At 40.6% G+C, this 18356-nt stretch overlaps 1 protein-coding gene across 6 annotated transcripts in view; it reads left to right on the forward strand.

Moving 5' to 3' along the window:
- The window catches only part of GBF1 (golgi brefeldin A resistant guanine nucleotide exchange factor 1), a 102159-nt gene that overhangs the window by 66152 nt on the left and 17651 nt on the right, over positions 1-18356 (forward strand). For 3 of the 6 annotated variants that reach the window (XM_084210296.1, XM_084210297.1, XM_084210300.1), the window contains 14 exons: positions 1148-1202; positions 2631-2729; positions 7754-7889; positions 9126-9355; positions 9862-10030; positions 10208-10419; positions 11399-11497; positions 11898-12092; positions 12393-12579; positions 13047-13187; positions 13721-13809; positions 16718-16920; positions 17329-17452; positions 17745-17870. In XM_084210296.1, the coding sequence (XP_084066422.1) occupies positions 1148-1202; positions 2631-2729; positions 7754-7889; positions 9126-9355; positions 9862-10030; positions 10208-10419; positions 11399-11497; positions 11898-12092; positions 12393-12579; positions 13047-13187; positions 13721-13809; positions 16718-16920; positions 17329-17452; positions 17745-17870 (2065 nt within the window). The remainder of the gene's footprint in view (positions 1-1147; positions 1203-2630; positions 2730-7753; positions 7890-9125; positions 9356-9861; positions 10031-10207; positions 10420-11398; positions 11498-11897; positions 12093-12392; positions 12580-13046; positions 13188-13720; positions 13810-16717; positions 16921-17328; positions 17453-17744; positions 17871-18356) is intronic. The other 3 variants (XM_084210299.1, XM_084210301.1, XM_084210298.1) reach the window with 2 other exon arrangements.

The following is an 18356-nucleotide window of genomic DNA, read 5'->3' on the forward strand; positions in this document are numbered from 1 at the left end:
AAAACTGTTTCTCCAGATAGTGAAGTAATCATAGACTTTCCCTGGATTAAACAGGGAAACTTTTACAGGTACATATGTGCTTTTAGTAGAAAAATATTTTGGTGAAACTGACAGCTTATGTGAAACACAGTTGCATCATATTTTTTTTCCCATTGTTACACAGTTCCAATGGGATCTCAGTTTTCTTCTCCTCTGTGTGCCCTGCATTGTGCACTAGATGAATGTTGGGCAAAGGCAGAATCAATCTCCTCAAAGAGGAGAAACCACATTACTTTTTCTCCAAATGCATATGTGAATTTTACTTGGTGCTTTTTCATTACTTACTGTGTAATCCTCTCCTCTGTCCTTCTTGATGAGGCTCGGAGACACCATCACCATCTGTGCCTGTGGACATTGGGATAGAGATGCAAGGCAAAGGCAGCAACTGCAGGGGTGATTTGGCTGTCTTGCTTTCCAGAAAATGAAACAGCCAAAGCTGTACTCTAAGGCTTTTATACCTTCATCGAGTAAAGACAGAATTGTAGTAAAGAAGAGAGCAGGGTGTGTGGAATTGTGGAGCTGTACGTGCTGTCGTTTGCTAGCGCAGGTGAGAGCAGCCTACCTCATTCTGAGATGGGAACTGCTTATCTCCAAAGATTCTGCTTAATGTACATCTGCTGCCCTCCACAGTTGTGTTTATATGATGCTGAACACAGGATAACTGCTGGGGCTACTACAAATTCAAAGAGAAGAATTGCCATGACTAGTAATAACATGTACACTGCAGGAGTCCTGGTGTGGATGACAATGATTCGGCAGCTGTTTTTAGCAGCATCACGGAAACCTGTTTTGAACAAATGTAAATAGTCCTCTGCTGAAAACATACACTGAAGGAAAATAAATTGTCTTTACATGGCAGGAAAATCAATATAGAAAAATAGTCATTAGGAATAATAGCGTGCAAAGCACCTCTCATCTGTACTTGTGTGGGTCCTTTCCCTTGGCAGATTTTGGCAGGAAAAGAAATTAAGAGAGTCTCTCTTTGTGAAGAAAACCTACTTTGGGTTTTTTAGTATCTGCAGCATAACTGGAAAGAGCAGCCTGTTTCTTTCCCCTTCTTGTTAATCCATATAAGCTTATGTATTTTGGCTTGCTCTTTGTATTTCAGGTTGCCTCAGTTTAAAGAAGAGCCTAAAAGCTACATGGGAACGAACATGAAGAAGGTAAGACCCAGCACTGTGTTGACTGTTCTGCTCCTGTCTTTGGCTTGCGCTCATTTCTATTTTGTTTGTTTTCACACTTGTATTTCTTCGTTTCTACAAGTCCCAGTTCACTGAAAGAGCATGTTTATCCGCAGAAATGGACATAGATTCCTTAATTCTGTGGGATTAAGTCCCAATAGCCCAGTGGCAAGTCTTTTTAATGATACTGCTGCCTAAGTGAGACAGTCTGGATTCTGGGAACAGCCATCAGTGCTGTGGGCTAGAAAACCCCAACAAGTTCTTTGGGACCTGATGGTGTCATTGTCTGGTTATCTGCTGTCTTCTGCTCTCTCTCCAGCTTCTTTTTCATCATTCTTCATTCACTACAGGTCTAATACTGAGCTCTTGGGCTATATTTTTGTCCCGTTCCTCCTGTGTGGAAGGGAAACTTTTTGAGGCTGGTGAAACAGCATGAAAGCGTGAAATTGGCTTTTTGTAGGAAAAGCTTTGGTGACTTATAGAAGGGACAGGGGTGGTGGGCACCTTAGTTCACATGATCAATGCCATCTCTATTAGCAGCCAAATCAAAGTAGACTTTTCTTTAACTCCCTTTCCCTAAATGTACTGTTTTCTGATTGTGGAAGTTCTGGATTTCTCCAACACCACCATCTTGATCAATACAGTGAGGTTTTTAGTAGCTGGATTTGGTATTTCAAATACCATTATGTGACCTTATATGATTATTAATGTAACAATTTCTTTTTGAAGAGAGGTCCTATTGTGAAACTCCATAAATACTTATATATTCTTTATATTCCATATGAAGAATGTCAATAAAGGTTGTTTGATTCTGCTGTTGAGAGCAACAGGATGGGGAAAAGTGCTAGAGAAGAAATAACAACCTTTCAGCTTAACACTGAATATACAGTTTATAGCTTCCGGTCTGTTTTTATTTCAATAAGTTGAGAAAAGGGACAGCATAGGGTCAGCATACATTTCAGAGCCATTATAGAAGTGTTTTGAAAGACTGAATGCTTGGTTGTAGGAATCTGAAACCTAGTAAGGCTTAGGGCTTTACTTCTTGTATAGTAAACCAATGACTGCTTGTTTCCCTTGCTGTGGAGAAGTCACAGGATTTGTGATGATGGTAGGCTGGTGTATGGAAAGCTAAAGGGATCAGGCTCATGTATGGCAGGAACCAGGCTTTGTATGGTCTGTGTACAGAAGGTGTGAAGGGCAGGTGAATTTAGGAAGGTTGCCCTTCCCAAGTGATGGCTGCTCTCAGCTCGGTTAAGTGATGCTCTGTCTTGTGTCTGTGCAGTTACCCTGTACTGTCTCTTTGCTGTGCATGACAGGAGTGTGCCCTGCATCCTTGCACTCTGCCAGGTTATTCTTCTCTTTGGGTTTATTTTGCTTTGTTTAAACCATGCATTTGCCTATCTTTCACAGATTTCTTCAGGTCTCCTCAACAAACTGGAGCTAAGTAGTGGGGAACAGCCCAAAGCCCTGAACCAGTTAGAGAGGGTATTGATCTTTAAGAACCTGAAGGTTGCTCTCTCCCTTCTCCCTTCTTACCTTACTCCCCTCTTCCTTCTCTTGTAAACACCACCTGAAAGATAGTTACATTGTGTGCAGCAAATCTCCCTTCACTCTTTTGACACAGCATGGCTTTTGGAGACAGTGCATGCCATGGTTGCTTTGCAGTGTTGTGGCTGCAGCTGGGGCAGGCTTGGGAGGGAGAGACCCTTGTTTTACTGCAGCGTTCGCTGTCTTGATGAGTGCCACCTAAGACACCATCACAGCATCTTCTGGAGGAAGGGAGTGGGAGGGCATAGGTAAGACTTGATAGTGAAAACCCAAAAAAAGGATACATAAAAAATGTAAATTTGTCTCTGAAGTGTTGTGTGTCTTACCTGTTGATCTTAGACATAGCTCCTCCATATACCTGAGGAGTCTTTTGACCCAGCATGCCTTTTTTTATTTTCAATATCTTTTGTTTATGTTTCTACTGAAAGTATGTGTCCCAGCACAGTATATGCTAATGGGGGATCACTGGGGCCAAACTGATTTACAAAATGTGTTAGTCCCTGCTAATTCCCCTAGAAAATACTTCTAAAGAAATACTGTAGGCGTGCAGATTATTTGCTTTGAATCAATCATAGTAACCCTGAAAAACTAACTTAGGACAGTTCTCAGTTTTCCTTGTTGATTCATAAACTTAGTGTAGCTTTAATTTTTGTCTGCTATTAATGTTACTTAGTCCAGACAAAGCTGAACAGAGCATTTAGAAATGACACTCTTTTGTCCTGTGTCTAAGTCAAAATAGTTATATGAAGAAGATAGTTTGAAAGGCAGTGGCTCAAGACTTGCAGATTTATGCAGAGTTACATAGAAAAAAAAGACTAAGAAATGTTTCCCTTTGCAGTAGAAGGCATTCTAGGTAAACATTGGGTTCTGCTGTGAGAGTGAGGAGGAACATAAATCTGAATTTTCATGGATTTTTGGGGTGGATTTTCTTCGTAGTTGCCTAAGATGCATAAATGCATCTCACCAAATAACCTTCAATAGTTGTTGCAGTGCAGGCAGGTATGAAAATGAGATGACTGGATTGCCTTGGTGTCTCCAGGATTCGGATCGTGGACTGCGTTCTCTCTGCATGCTTCTGTGTCTTGAACGCTACTTGGTGTGCTGACCAGTTCCATGCTGCATTAGAATGAGCTCATGTCTTAGTGTAATCACTTTAATTACTAATCATTGGCCCCTGCCCTTTTCTCTTGAGGCTTACAGTATCTTATGGAAAAACAAACGAGTACAGGTAAGGTGGCTTGTAGAAAAATGAGATCTCATGGACCCTTTAAAAAGAATCTTGTAGTATTACATTTTTCTTCACCTTCCTAGACCTCAGCTAGGGTTTTATTTGTAAAACCTCATCTATCAAAGGAAGCATTTGGAGTCTTGTAAATTTTTCCTTCTATAATTTTGTGGGCATTTCTTTATGCAAAGGTAACTCAGATAAGTGTAATTGAATCTGTGCAGAATTCCAAGATGAATGAACAGTACCTCTGAGCTCCCTCTCTCATTTCTAAAGTATATTTTTAAAATACCAACATCAAATGGCTTTTACTGTCAAAAGTACAAGGTTCATGTAGTCTCAAGGATGTTGATAATTAGAAAACTAATGTAACTCTTATATCACTGAGCATGGAAGAGGGAATGAGAGTTTTAGATAATGTGTAAGATTCAGGATATGTTAATGGTCTATTAAATGCCATTTAACTGCTGCATTTAATCAAAATGTCAACATTAGGTTTAAAATTATCCGTGTGTTAACATACAATGAGGTTTTCTAGAGAAACTGGGAAATGCCTTGGAATTGAAGGTAAACACAAGATTTAGAAATAGTTCTTTCAGTTAAAGGCAAACTGTACAAGTGTTTTTTACGTTTTTTATACTAACATTAAAAGCAAAGAGATGTGAGGTTACCTTTTAATTCGAAGAAAATCCAGAAGGAATGACGTTACTTTGCTGTCCTTTGATACATGTATTGTTTTAGAATTCCTAAATTCAGTGTTTGTTTGTTAAAACAGCATTTAGCCTCTTGACACTGGTGACATGTTTTTATTAAGCTTTTCTGTTTGCTTCTGCAAATTTTTAAAGCTGTGCAATAGTTTGCTACATTGAAGCAAAAGGAGATAGCAAAATAAAAAGGAGGGAGGACAAACTTATATGGGAAGTAGTCCTATGTAGTCCTACTAGGTAATTCTCATAAAAGGATACCTGTTTTTGTAGGATGTGGAGATTGGATGGTTTGAGATGAGAAAGACCTACAGGGTAATCTCATCTCACTGCCCCCCCCCCCCCCCCATCCCTCCACTCCCTGCAAACAAAACAAACAAAAGATCTTCCTCCAGTGCCCCAAAAAAACCCCTAAAAAAACCAAAAGAAGAATCACAAAAAATGAAACGCACAAAAAACCACACGAACCAAAATCCCAAAAAACATCACAACAACAAAAAAAAAACCACCTAAAAAGGTCAAATAAACTTAGATTCTGGTCTAAATTATTCCTAGTCTGATTAAATGTTTTGGAATCTTTAAAAATCCAGTAAGTCTTCTTGCTTGCCTGATACACTTTTTCCCATGCATGTGAAGCTGTTGTGACTCAGTCTCTGAAGGATGGCACAGGTTCATTGAAATGATTACAGATGGGCCTGTATCTTATGGCCCTCGAGATGCAATCTTGGAAGTTAAAATGAAACACAGGACAATCGCAGAGGGTAGATTTTGTGTCTGAGGAAAAATGATTTTTTTGATAGGGCTAGTGTTGACTTGAGGTGGTATTTGGTGTTGTATGAAAGGGGAGATTAGAAACAATAATTAAGTTGTCAGGTTGCATTGTCTGATGGAATGTTTCAAATGTTTGGTGTTTCTGAGGAGCCTGACTGAGGGCAAAATGAGTGGTACATGCTTAGCCTGTATCAGTATCTCAGCTCCATTTTGCTGATTCAATTTTGCATCCTGCTGCAAGTAATTTTTAACCTGGCAAATAATGATAACTGGATTTAGTAACTAGAAGCAATGTCTGTTTTGAAATTGTGTGAAATGGACTTTTTTTGGTTTAACACATAATGCTTCCAGATTTCCTTCCAATGAAAGTAGTTTGGTACAGTGAACCATAAGTCTTCAGATCTTACTGTATAAGTTACTGAAAAAGAGGAAAAAAATACAGCTATTTCTGTAATAGCTGGTAGGCAAAACTATCTGATCTAATTTGTAGCTTAAGCCTTTAATAAATGCAGCTATTGGTAGTATTTAAGGCTCAGATTTTAGAAATTGGCAAGAATCAAAAATAACGCATATTTTATATAGGCCTAGGAAGCAGTAAATAGGAAAAATGAGAAAGTTGATAGTTTTGACATGAAAGGTTTGTGATCCATAAGCATTGTAAAACGTTTTGACATCTGCAAAATTTTGGTTTTAGCTGTGTGCTTATCATGTAAGTATTTGCCAGAAGCTGTGATTTAGAAGATTCTTGCTGCAATATTTGAAAGGAATAACAAGGAGCAAAGTAATTCTGAATCTATTAATCAGCATAGTCAAGGAAACTGTAGCACAGCTAAAACCTGGGGATTAGTCATCAAATAAATGCAACATGCGGTGTGAGGAAAAGTTACACAAATGGTTTACTGCAGTGAGATATAACATTTTCACAGGCTTTGTTTAAATGGGAAGAAGTACAGGCTGAGGCCATATACAGGGAGTTAGAATTCTACCTGGAAAATGGAAAGAGAAGTAAAATCGGTAGTGGAACCTAGAAGATTTATTGGCATTTAAGAGTAGTAGTAGTTGGAAGGAGTTAAGTTGCAGAAAGAGACTAAAGAATATAGCTGTCTTCTACATAAGCTAAATCTGATGCTAGAGATAAAAGAAATAAGGAAGATTTTAGCCCAAAATAAAATTTAACTGTGACAAATTTACAAAGAAGAATAGTGAAACTTGCCTGGGCCTGGTACTGAAACTTGCTGAATGGTTTCCACAACATCCAAGATACCTGTTCAGTGCTTAATTTGCACTCAGACTGAGGAGGTGGCAGCATCAGAAGAGCTGCCTGCAGCTACCAAACGCATGAGTACGTGCAATCCTGCACTTGGAGGAACTTATGTTGTAAGGAACTTGTTTTTTTATGCTGGCCAGGGCCATTAGCCATGTGACTAAATATCATACTGTTTTTCTGGAGTTCTGGAGCATTTCTGCATGCTTGAAATAGCAGTGCTGTGCAGCAAGTGCCACACAATCTGCCCTGCTCATGCTTTTGTTCTTCTTTTCCCAATCAAAGTTCTGTGTACAAACTAGAAGAATCTTGGTCAGCAAAGATATCAAGAGTTAAGGTTAGGTTCAGAAGAGAAGTAATGACAGAAGGCAGGTGAAAGGAGAATGAGGTTTGTTTCTAAATTGCTAAGGTAGTATTTGCAATGTAACACGCTCCAGTAGCAAGTGAAATGTTAGAAATACTAGTTAACAGTGAGCATGGCATTGCTACAAAGATGAAGAGTGAATTGAGGCAAGAGGTCAATTGCCTCTTGCAATGGCAGAGCTGCAGCATGATCATGCTGCATTTCCTGCTTGATATATAGATGGTGAAGTTATAGCTTCAGGTCAAACTTAACTAATGCCTACTTAGATACTTTAATTGATGCCCTTTGGAAGTCTAGGAGCTTTGGTAAAAGCAGAGAGATTTGAGATGTGTAGGTCTAAGAGAATTCTTTTTCCTAATTTAAAGTTGGGAGGTATTAATAAGGAATAGGGAATGTTGTGATAATTGAACTGTTCAGTACATATTATAGCAGAGTCACTGAGTTAATTGTCCCTTGATTTAGGTGTGGAGTGTTGGCTAATATGTGGGGAGTCAAGGGGTAGTTTGCATGATTTTGAGGTGCTATATATATTTGTGTGATATATTTAAGTGCTACTGCCTGACTTTAAAGTTTTTGAGATAGCCTTTGTGAGTTGGCTTGTGTAATCCATTATGCAGTGGTTTTGCAACACTGATATTAATGATTATTGGTTTTCAGTTGAAAATGAGAGCTGGAGGAATGAGTGAATCATCAAAATGGAAAAAGCAGAAGAGATCACCTAGGCCTCCTCGGCACGTAACTAAGGTCTCTCCTGGGACAGAGCCATCAGCAGGCAATGCTGCTAATACTACAGGTAAGTTCCATCTTTTCAAGAGACCAGACAGCATCCATGCTACAGCTTTTTTGAATCTATCTTTATTTAATTTGTCCTAATATATTATTTTGCATTAATTCTTTTCATATTAGTTCTCAGTGACTGTAGCAATAAAACACATCATAGCTTTTCAGGCCGTTTCAGGAGAAAGAATTTTCAGGAAATGGAATACATACTGATGAGAAAGGCATGGCCCTGCAGATAACTTAGCAGCATTTCTGTGCCTTCAGCATGTCTCATAGGTGTAGTTTGGACAAAAGAGAATGGACACCTGGAGAAGTGGTTGAAGTTATGGACAGCCATGTGGTGCAGAGGAGTTGAAGGATGCAGCAGATAGAAGAGACTGAGAACAGGAACACTCCCAAGAGGAGAGACAAGGGCAGCTAGTGACAGGTCAAGGGGACATAGTCTTAAGCTGCTCCAGGGGAGGCTCAGCTTGGACATTAGGAAGAATTTCTTCACAGAAGGGGTGATTAAACATTGAAATGGATTGCACAGGGAGGTGATGGGAGTCACAGTCCCTAGAGGTGTTTGAAAGACTGGATGTGGCACTCAGTGCTGTGGTCTAGCTTGACATGGAGGTGGTGGGTCATAGGTTAGACTCGATGATCTCAGAGGTCTTTTCTAACCTAATTGTTTCTGTGATTCTGTAAGGAACATTTAGATTCTTGGAGCACTGTCTCATATTTAGAGACAGAAGTTGGTAGAAATTCTTCACTGTTCATACTTCAGATTAATTTGAATCATAGTGCAACTTCATTTGTTTAGGAAGAATTAAAGATATTGGTCCTGCTTTAGAATCAAGTCAAAATTCTCACTCTGAAGGAATGATTAATTGTTGATGCAACTATTTAAAGTGGTTGTTTCATTGTATTAAGGAGTAAAGTACACCTTTTAGACTTTTCAGGTTCCTTCTCATGTAAATACTCTGCACCCTTTACCGAAGTATATAAGTTAGCTAATTTGCTGAGTCAGTTGGACTCCAACTATTGTGTTAAATTTGGAGAACTACTAGTATCTCCAATGTTCATCTATTTTAATTCATTAATACCTAGCAAGAGAGATGTTAGTTTGTCTATGTTCTCACACTAGTGTGTTGAGATTATTTGTAGTGTGAAGTAGTAATGAGTGAATTTGTTGTTGCTGTGTTTAAGGTATGAATTTGTGGTTGAGGGACAGAGCAATACTAATAATTTTGCTTCTGTTTCTCATCAGCAAGTGGAGTTGCTTTCATAGATGGTCCTTCTCCCAGCTCCTCTGGGAGCTCAGAAAATGTTTCATCAGCAGTCAGCCCTGTTACAGACAGTGGGTTGGAGTTGTCCTCACAGACAACATCCAAGGAAGATCTGACAGATTTGGACCAAGTCACTTCTCTGGGACTTTCTGCAGGAACACCTTCAAATGAGGCCAAAGTCACCGAAAATCAAAATAATCCTGAACTCCAGGTACATGAATATAATTTGCAAAGAAAAGTTCCAACTCCCAGCATGATCACTTCTCCCCACAACAGTAATGCTATTGAGAGGATCGTAGAGCCACAGGGGACCTTTCAGAGCTGCAGATATTTTGAATGGTAAAAATGCTAGGAAGGCTTAAACAGAAAGTAGTGTGCTGAAGTTGTGTAGCATTTTTAAAAAATGAGCAAAATTTTTCACCTCAGAGGGAGTAAGAACTGATAGGTTATAGGAGTATTTTTGAGGTAAAGTCCTTAGTCTCACAACCTAGAGTTATATAGTGCAGATAAGAACTTGATGTAAGTGGAAGGGTAAAGAGGATTGCAGCTTATGTAGAGGCTCTCTTTTCTTTTAAATTTTGTTTTTATGGTACTCTTCCATTAGTGACCTGTGTTGTTTTAATAGTTACAGATTAATTGCGAACAAATGAGACTTTTTTTTTCACTTGTCTAGTGCTTAACTCTTCTTTTGCTTCTTTCAATCTCAAATTAATGAAGAATGAAAGTCTGAGGGAGGAGAAGGTCCAGTCAGCTTCTGTCGAGTCTATCCCTGAAGTCCTAGAGGAGTGCACATCTGTAGCAGAACATTCTGACTCTGCCTCAGTTCATGACATGGACTATGTAAATCCCCGGGGAGTACGTTTTACTCAGTCTTCCCAAAAAGAAGGTGAGACATGGGCAATGCTGCTGAAGTCCTGCTTCATTTCCACTGTTTTATTTCACTTCCTGCTAAGATGCTGAGAAGCTCCTGTTCCTTAGTGGGTCTGTAACAATTAAATTTTTAACGCCTGCTAGGCACCTGCAAAAAGCTAATTTAAATTGCTATTATCTCTTTTTTTCTCAGGAGCAGCTCTGGTCCCGTATGGGTTGCCGTGTATCAGAGAACTGTTCCGCTTCCTCATCTCGCTCACCAACCCTCATGACCGCCACAACTCTGAGGTGATGATCCACATGGGGCTGCAGCTGCTGACTGTGGCCCTGGAGTCTGCACCCATTGCAAACTGCCAGGCCCTCCTGGGACTCGTGAAGGAGGAGTTGTGCCGGCACCTATTTCAGGTGAGTCTGGCTTATGCTCACATGGAACACGGCACTGGGGAGTCAGATCTCCATCAGAGAGTGTATTGAAATTTAGTATTATGAGGTTTGGCAGGTCTGCAAATAAGCTCTCTCCTGCACTGCAGTGAGAGTTCTGAATTGCACCAAATGGCACAGTTGCAAAGCCAGAGAGGTTGTCATAGTATTTTCTGCAGACCAGGGCCAAGAAGGATGAATGTGATTTGAATGAACTGTTGCTGTGGGATAACACTGTGTTTTGATGTTACTGGTTTTGAGGTAACTATGGATGCAAGTTACCGGCTGAGTAGTAGCAGAACCTTTGGGGAATACCAAGCTATTAATTGCACTGGGGTCATCTCAGAGGCAGATCCTCTCCCAAGTTCCTTCACCGCTAAGAATCTCTGTGGACTTGGCAAAAGAACCAAGTTGTTGTAGTTAAAGTGTTACCACACACAGATGAGAATGAAGTATATTCATCCTCACTAGAAAAAGTGGAACCAGGAGTGTCACTCTTGCGCCAAGGTCGGGGCCGGAACAGGCGAGAGGCGGGATCGTAGCAAAGGCAAAGGCTTTATTGAAAAGAACTGCGTGGTTCTTATAGAGTGGGATGATAGATTCTATTTTATTGGCTGACTAACAGAAACATCTTTCTCACACTGTCCTTGAGAGGAGCAGAAAAATAAAGTACAAAAACACTACCTGCAAATTGTTTATAGTCAACAAGTTATTGCATCTTTCTAACTCCCTAAAACTTCTCACAGGCTGCCGTAAGAAACGCTTGCAGTTTCTCTCTCTGTCCCATGGCATCCACACAGGAGGTTGAACAAGGGATTGTTTTTTAAAATATCATTGCTATGGAGGGCAGTGTGTGGAGCTTTGGTTGGTTGCAGGTGATACCTACAGTGCCCTAGTACTGCTACTTATAGCACATAATGACTTGTCTTTGTAATTCTTAAAGGGTTTTTTGTTTCTTGTTCAGTTACTGAGTGTTGAACGGCTCAATCTGTATGCAGCCTCCCTCAGGGTGTGCTTTCTTCTCTTTGAGAGCATGAGAGAGCATCTGAAGTTCCAGCTGGAGGTGAGTTTTTTGAGTATCACTGGGTGCCTCGTAATAGTTTATTTGCCTTCAGTTAAATGCATATATCTGGACAGTTAAATAGAGTCTAAGTGTCAAATTATGTTTGTATAAATGACTCAGTGTTATTGAGTAGGCTGTGTAGGCCTTTTTCTGTTGGAAAATCAAATGTCTTGGAGACTGGTGTACTATGCTGCCTGCCTTCAGACTGTTTTTTTAGAACTGTAGATCCAGTAGAATTGTTTGAAACCTTTTTACAGCCTCCTTCAGAATGAGCCATCATTAAAGAAGGAATGTTATGGGGGAAGGTGAAGCTTAAATCTCCCTCTGCAGTCCTCAAAGCTATTCACTGTCTTCTGCTTTTTTTCTTTCCTTAAACTGAGCTGCCCTGTGTTTCTGCCAGATGTATATCAAGAAGCTGATGGAGATAATCGCTGTGGAGAACCCAAAGATGCCCTATGAAATGAAGGAGATGGCTTTGGAAGCCATTGTTCAGCTGTGGAGGATTCCCAGTTTTGTGACTGAGCTGTACATTAACTACGACTGCGACTACTACTGTGCCAACCTCTTCGAGGAGCTCACCAAGCTGCTCTCCAAGGTGCTGAACTGGGGCAGGGAGGGGAAGCTGGTGTCTTAGGGCAGAACTGAACAGTGGGAGTGCCCAAGTGAGTGCGCTGGAGAGATGAGGAAGGGTATTGGACATTGGGAAGCAGAAGAGAAAAAGAATAGTCATGAGGCTTTAATAATATCCAAGCAAATAAACTATTGAATACAAGCTAGAAAGCTTAGGGTGTTCTGTTCTAGTTTCACCCTCCCCAAGCTGTGGGGGAAAACTTACTTGCCATGTTATGGTGAGAGGGACGTGAAAGTTGACTAATACTTACATGTTATTTCCCAGAATGCCTTTCCAGTTTCTGGACAGCTGTATACTGTCCATCTGCTGTCTCTGGAAGCATTGCTGACAGTGATAGATAGCACTGAGGCACATTGCCAGGCCAAAGTGCTGAGTAACATACATCAACAAGAGAAGGAAGTGGTCAAACCCAGCCCAGAAACCATCAACAGCACCAAAGAAGCAAGCAATAGTAAGAACCCTTTCTTTGATACTTTAATCTTAAGCTTAGTCTTGTGTTAAACTTGGAGATCTCTGTTTGGTTGCTGACATAGTAAACTCCTTAAATACATGTTTTCAGTCTTCCTGTCACACAGTTTATAACTACACACTGATGTTAATAACCTTGCTATTTGTAAAATTTGCAGATGTTAAAATTTGTCTCTCATGAAGCTTTATATAAAGGCCATGTCAAGACTAGCAGTCACAACAGAATGAGGGTTTGCCATGTAATTCATGTAGACAAAATACTGAGGATGCTGCAAATCCATGGTTACGAGAAGGTTCCTTCCTTTGAATAAGCACATGTTCAATTTAGAGTAATCAGTTATTTCTCTCTTTATAGCTTTTTATCTTGGCTTATGGGTTTGTTTCTGTGGGGATGTTTGGTTTGGGATTTTTTTGTGGGTTTTTTTTGCTTGTTTGTTTTAACTTCTACAGATATTGAGAGGGTATTCAGTGAGGGAAAATCTTCCAGTGCAGCCTCAGACCCAGCTGGGGCATGTCCTCCCACCAGTGGGTGCCTTATGGCTGACCAGATGAAGGAGAGCTGCATGGAGCTGGAAGGAGGAAGTGAAGCAGGTAAGAGCCTTGGCAGTACCCTGGTGTCTATATCCTAAGAATGGCCCTGACATTTGCTGACTGGTACTGCTATAGTGTGGACCATTGTAGGTGTTGTGCTCAAAATTGGAAGGAGGTATAAGGAGGTTTATTATATGTGTGCTGTTTATGCCTACTAGGTGTTGCATGTCTTCTGGGAGGCATTAGATCTGATGGGTCACTTTGGGTCAAAAATTTGTGAATTCATTGCAGTGCTTAGAGTTTTGAAGGAAGTTAGGAGCTCTCCAGGGAATCAATAATGTAGGTAGCCAAAATAGCCAGAAAACTAAATCTTGTGGCTGTGTGAAATTGTCTGGGGCAAGAAGCTACTATGCAATTATGCTGAAGAAAATGTAGGGGGGAGGAATGTAGTAATTAAATTGAAGTGTGACTGCCATTTGCAGGACAGCATATTGCAGCAAAGACTCCATGACTGGAGGTTATTATGGGACACTCTCATGCCTGGGTGCTACTCTGGGGATAGATTTGTCTGTAATGATGCTTTGTCATTCTAGCTGAGAAGAGTATCCCCAGGAAACCTACTCGATTTTCTTGTATCCTTCCAAGTCCTCAGGAGCTTATGCAGATTAAGAACAAAAAGAAGGTATGGTTTGAAATATACTACACTATACTTAGAGTGTTCTCATTTCCCATCCCGCATGGGCTTTGCATGACTGGTCATACCTCAGAAATTGAGTTCTGTTGATCAGCATTAAAGAGTCAGCCACTGAAAATCCTGCAACACTGTAGAGACAGCAGTGATTATTACCTCTTCTGGTTTAGTTGTGCTGAAGGTGTGCTGCAGGAGGTGTTAGGGAAATTTTATGGCACAGTTTGTAAGCTAGGTGCATCTGATTTCTGGGTAGGAAAGTCTCTGGATTTAGTTTTTATTATATGGAGGTAAACAGGTACTTTGATCAGAAAGGGCAGCTTCACTACTCTTATCAGAGATGTAAATGGGGAGCATGCCAAGAGGCCTGTAGTAGAAACTAACTGGTCTGCTATTCTGATTTGGTAATTCCTATGTTTGCTTGGTCATAAGAATGACCAAAAAGATTGTTCTGATTGTGGTAAAGCCATTCTTTGTTTTCAGAATCTGTTTTCTTGAACCTTGTTAGTCCAAGTTATAGTCTAAACTTTCTACAACTTTTTCCATTCCCTGAGTGCGTCCGGGCTAGGCCTAGTGTTGATAAAGTACTTCATGCTAATGGCTTTGTATTTATCTGATGTCCTGTGTCAAATACCTGGTACTGGCCTGCTCTTTCACCTCCAGAGTCAGTGGATGAATATATCCCAAGTCCCCAGGGGTTGCATGGGACTGTTTGGGTTTTTTTGTTGTGCATTTCTTGAGATCTTTTTCATTCACATATGTTCTTTATACATATTTTGCTCTCTTTGCACAACATATGTATGAGGTAGGTTCATTTCAGGTGTGAGAGATTACTAAATTTGGATATGAAAATAATGCATGTTCTGGATGAAACATGAGTGGCCATACTAGTTGTGGGTAAGGAGATGATATAATAGAAAAGAAATTAATGTCTTTGAAGTGGTAAAGGAGAAGGATTTTTTTATTTGTATCTGACTAAAAGGCTTCTGGCTTCTCTCTCCAGCATGGGTGGTTTTATTTTACATTTTTATAAGGGATTGATGGTCATATTTGTTTAAACTTACTTAATCAGGAATAGAAGATAATACAATACATCTCTTTCTTCTGCTGCCATACTAATCTGTGCTTTGTGATCCACTCTGGCAGCCTCTGGATCTGAGTGTAATTTAAAGCATCGGTTTCTCTCTAGGAAGTTTACTGCAGTACTTGGAAAGATTTTCCTTTACCTGCAGCACAGTGCTGCAGTGGGGTAATGGTAACTGGTTTCCCCAGCCACAAGGACAGTGGGGATAAGTGGTCATCAGCACAGTATTCAAAAGAACCACTGAATTTTACCTTAAATCTCGCTTTCATAGCAACTTTGCTTGATGGACTCTGTGACAAAGTCCATTGTTGAGAAGGGAGCTTGCATAGTGCTTCCTCTGTTCTAACTGAAAACCTTTGGTAATACTCTGGCTTTGCTCTGCTGGAAAACAAGTTTAGAAGAAATGAAGAGTAGGAGACAGGAAGATGTTCATAAATCTCCAAGTTTGCCTAGGGAAGATTGTTCTCTGACTTTAAATCTCCTAGTGGTTTCATCCTTAGCACATACACAGGGCACACCAAACACTCAGCTTTACTTATGTTGATGCTGACCTGGCATCAGCATGTTCTACCTCCTTTAACCTCTGAAGTACTAAGCATTGCCACAGTTGGAAGGAAGAAAAAAGCTAAATAAAAGCAGAAAATAAATTGTGCTTCAAACAGGAAGCTTTCTTTGATGTTTCCAGAAGTGGTGACCAGAAGCTCAGAAGCACGAGACTGACGTGATTGTAAATGCACTGCAAACTGCCTGGTTTTAGGAAGTCTCTGGACTCAACCAGTCCATAGAATATCCTTGGTCTTGGGTTTCAGGATTTACAGCTGAAAATACAGTGTTATACAGCCCCTTCAGGCCTGTTAGACCAGGGCAGTGCATGGTTATTCTTTGATTATGGCCTCAATGGGTCTTTGTGCACTCCATGCTATTTCAGGGTCTGTGTTTCATTGCAGTTTTGAGGATGCTCACACAGGCAGGGGAAGCAGAGACCGGAGGGTTGGTGGCTTCTGAGGTACTGAGAAACTCAGGGGACGTAGTAATTCATGATGGTCACGAATTTAGTTCACTAGGTCATTGCTAGCAGTCTGATCATGATAGGAGCTAACAGGGAACTGATATTTATTCTGGTTCCTTAGTAAAGTTCATACTGTTGTTTGTGCTTTTGGTTTTTTTGAACACCACCAAGAACATACAGTTAACCCTTTCTTGGTTGTTTTATTACACTGTGACTATGGCACAGTCTAGTTTCCTAGGAGGGCAGATTAGGTGACTTCCTTTCAGAACCAAATATGTATCAGCTCTTCACAGCCTACAAATAACCTTGTCAGGCTGGAATACCAGATGCTTCTGGGACCATCTCTTATGCATATTGGATAAGTGCTGAGGATTCTTGCTGCCTGTCTCCTAATGGTGAGGTAGTTATGAGAACCTGCAGCCAAAAGGACAGGAGAGGACAATAAAGCAGTGCTGCTGTTGTAACTGGGTAGGGCTGATCTTGCCACATGTCTGGGGTTTTTCTGCTGTGTTTACACATGAGAGCAGGAGAGGCATTTGAAGTAGCAGAGCTTATTGCTTGGTTAGATATTAAAGCTTTTCAGAGATGACAGCTCATGCTTACTCTGTCCAGTACTATTTGATGGTAAAACCTTGTGATGAATGCAGGTTTTCTGTCCTTCATTAGCCTTTTTCCTGGATTACACTGTACAGTAAACTTGCTCATGCTGAGGCTGATCTTTCTTCTGTTTTGTTTTTGGTTCAAATGCCAAGAACAATCTAAACTAAGAAATGCACTTCAAGCTGTAATTATCAGAATGTCTCCTGCAGCTCCTGATAACCGGCACAGAGCAGTTCAACCAAAAACCAAAGAAAGGGATACAGTTTCTGCAGGAGAAAAACCTTCTTGCCACCCCCATTGACAACAATGAAGTGGCCAGGTGGTTGCGGGAAAATCCTCGTCTGGACAAAAAGATGATTGGGGAATTTGTGAGTGACCGTAAGAACATAGACCTGCTGGAAAGCTTTGTTGGGTGAGTATGCTTCTGAATCTCTTCAGTCAGGAAACAGTGACAGTTATGAGTTTGCTAATAAAAAAAGCAGTAGAATAGTAGTTCCTGGAGGCATTGGATTTCTATCACTTGTTTTCCTCTGTACTGCCATGCCTCAATTCTGTGCGTCTCTTGCATATGGTAACACCTTAAATATGTCTAAGTATGATATTCAAGTCCCTTTCAGCTGTGAAGACTGGAGAGACAATTGCATACATAATCACTTGTAAGATTGTTGACTCTCCTTTATTGTTTTTGGCTGTTCATGGTATATTTCTTCTCTCCTCACCCTCCTCTCTACTGTCTAAGCAAACAAGATTGTAGTTATTAAGTTTATCCTACCTTTCCCATCCTGTTTCAGCTTCTCATTGCATTTCATTGTTTTTGCAGGACTTTCAGCTTCCAAGGTTTAAGGCTGGATGAAGCTTTACGACTTTATCTAGAGGCCTTTAGATTACCAGGAGAGGCACCTGTAATTCACAGACTGTTAGAAGCCTTCACAGAACATTGGAGGGTGTGTACTTGGTGGCAGAAAGCTCAAAACTGTGTTCTTGTCCATCTGCTTGCCATGGTGGACATGTCAGATCAAATGGCCTATATAACTGCTCTGCAAGCAGCAGCTGTTGTTTTGTAGGAGCTGGCAGTGTTAAATAGGTTCCTGGGCTGCTTTTTAGAAGCTGGAGCCAGAACCTGGGATTTTTGTTTGTCCCAGAGATGATTCAGTACTGTGGCTAGGAAAATGGCTGTTTTAGTCACTGATATCACTGTTCCTGTAGGATTAATTTGTGCATATATTTGCCTTTCAGAAATCAAATGGGTCTCCGTTTGCTAATAGTGATGCCTGCTTTGCCCTGGCCTATGCAGTTATTATGTTGAACACTGATCAGCACAACCACAATGTCCGCAAGCAGAATGTCCCAATGACTCTGGAGGTGGGTGTTGCCAGTGCAGGCATCTGCCTTCTCTGGTTTTGAAAACAGTGTAGTACCTCTTTTTATCTCAGTGGCATTGTCTCTTTTCTTTGGCCTTCTTCACTCATGTACACAGTAAGCTGGAGTGCAGCACCACAGCTGAGTACAATATGAGAGAGCATCTGTGGGCAAGAGACAGCATGAAGAAATAGGAGCTTCCCAGAAAACTTAGCAAATTCTTCAAGAGGCTAGTACTTCTGTGAGCAATCTGTATGCTCAGACATAGTAACATAGGAAAGATTGTTCCACTGCTGTGAGCTTCTACAGAGCTCAAGTCATGTGCGTGCCAGTGCTGTGATTACAGGCCTGCCATTCTGATGTACAGCCTTAGCTAAGCATGTGTTGTGTCTCTGCTCTTTCCTTGTGAGCATGGACAGAAGATACTGCACACTACTCCCACTAAGAATAGCATTTACCTTTGAATTTTGAGTTTGCATGTTGAAGAAT

The sequence above is a fragment of the Fringilla coelebs genome, assembly GCF_963513975.1.
Source record: "Fringilla coelebs genome assembly, chromosome: 8".
Lineage (NCBI taxonomy): Eukaryota > Metazoa > Chordata > Aves > Passeriformes > Fringillidae > Fringilla > Fringilla coelebs.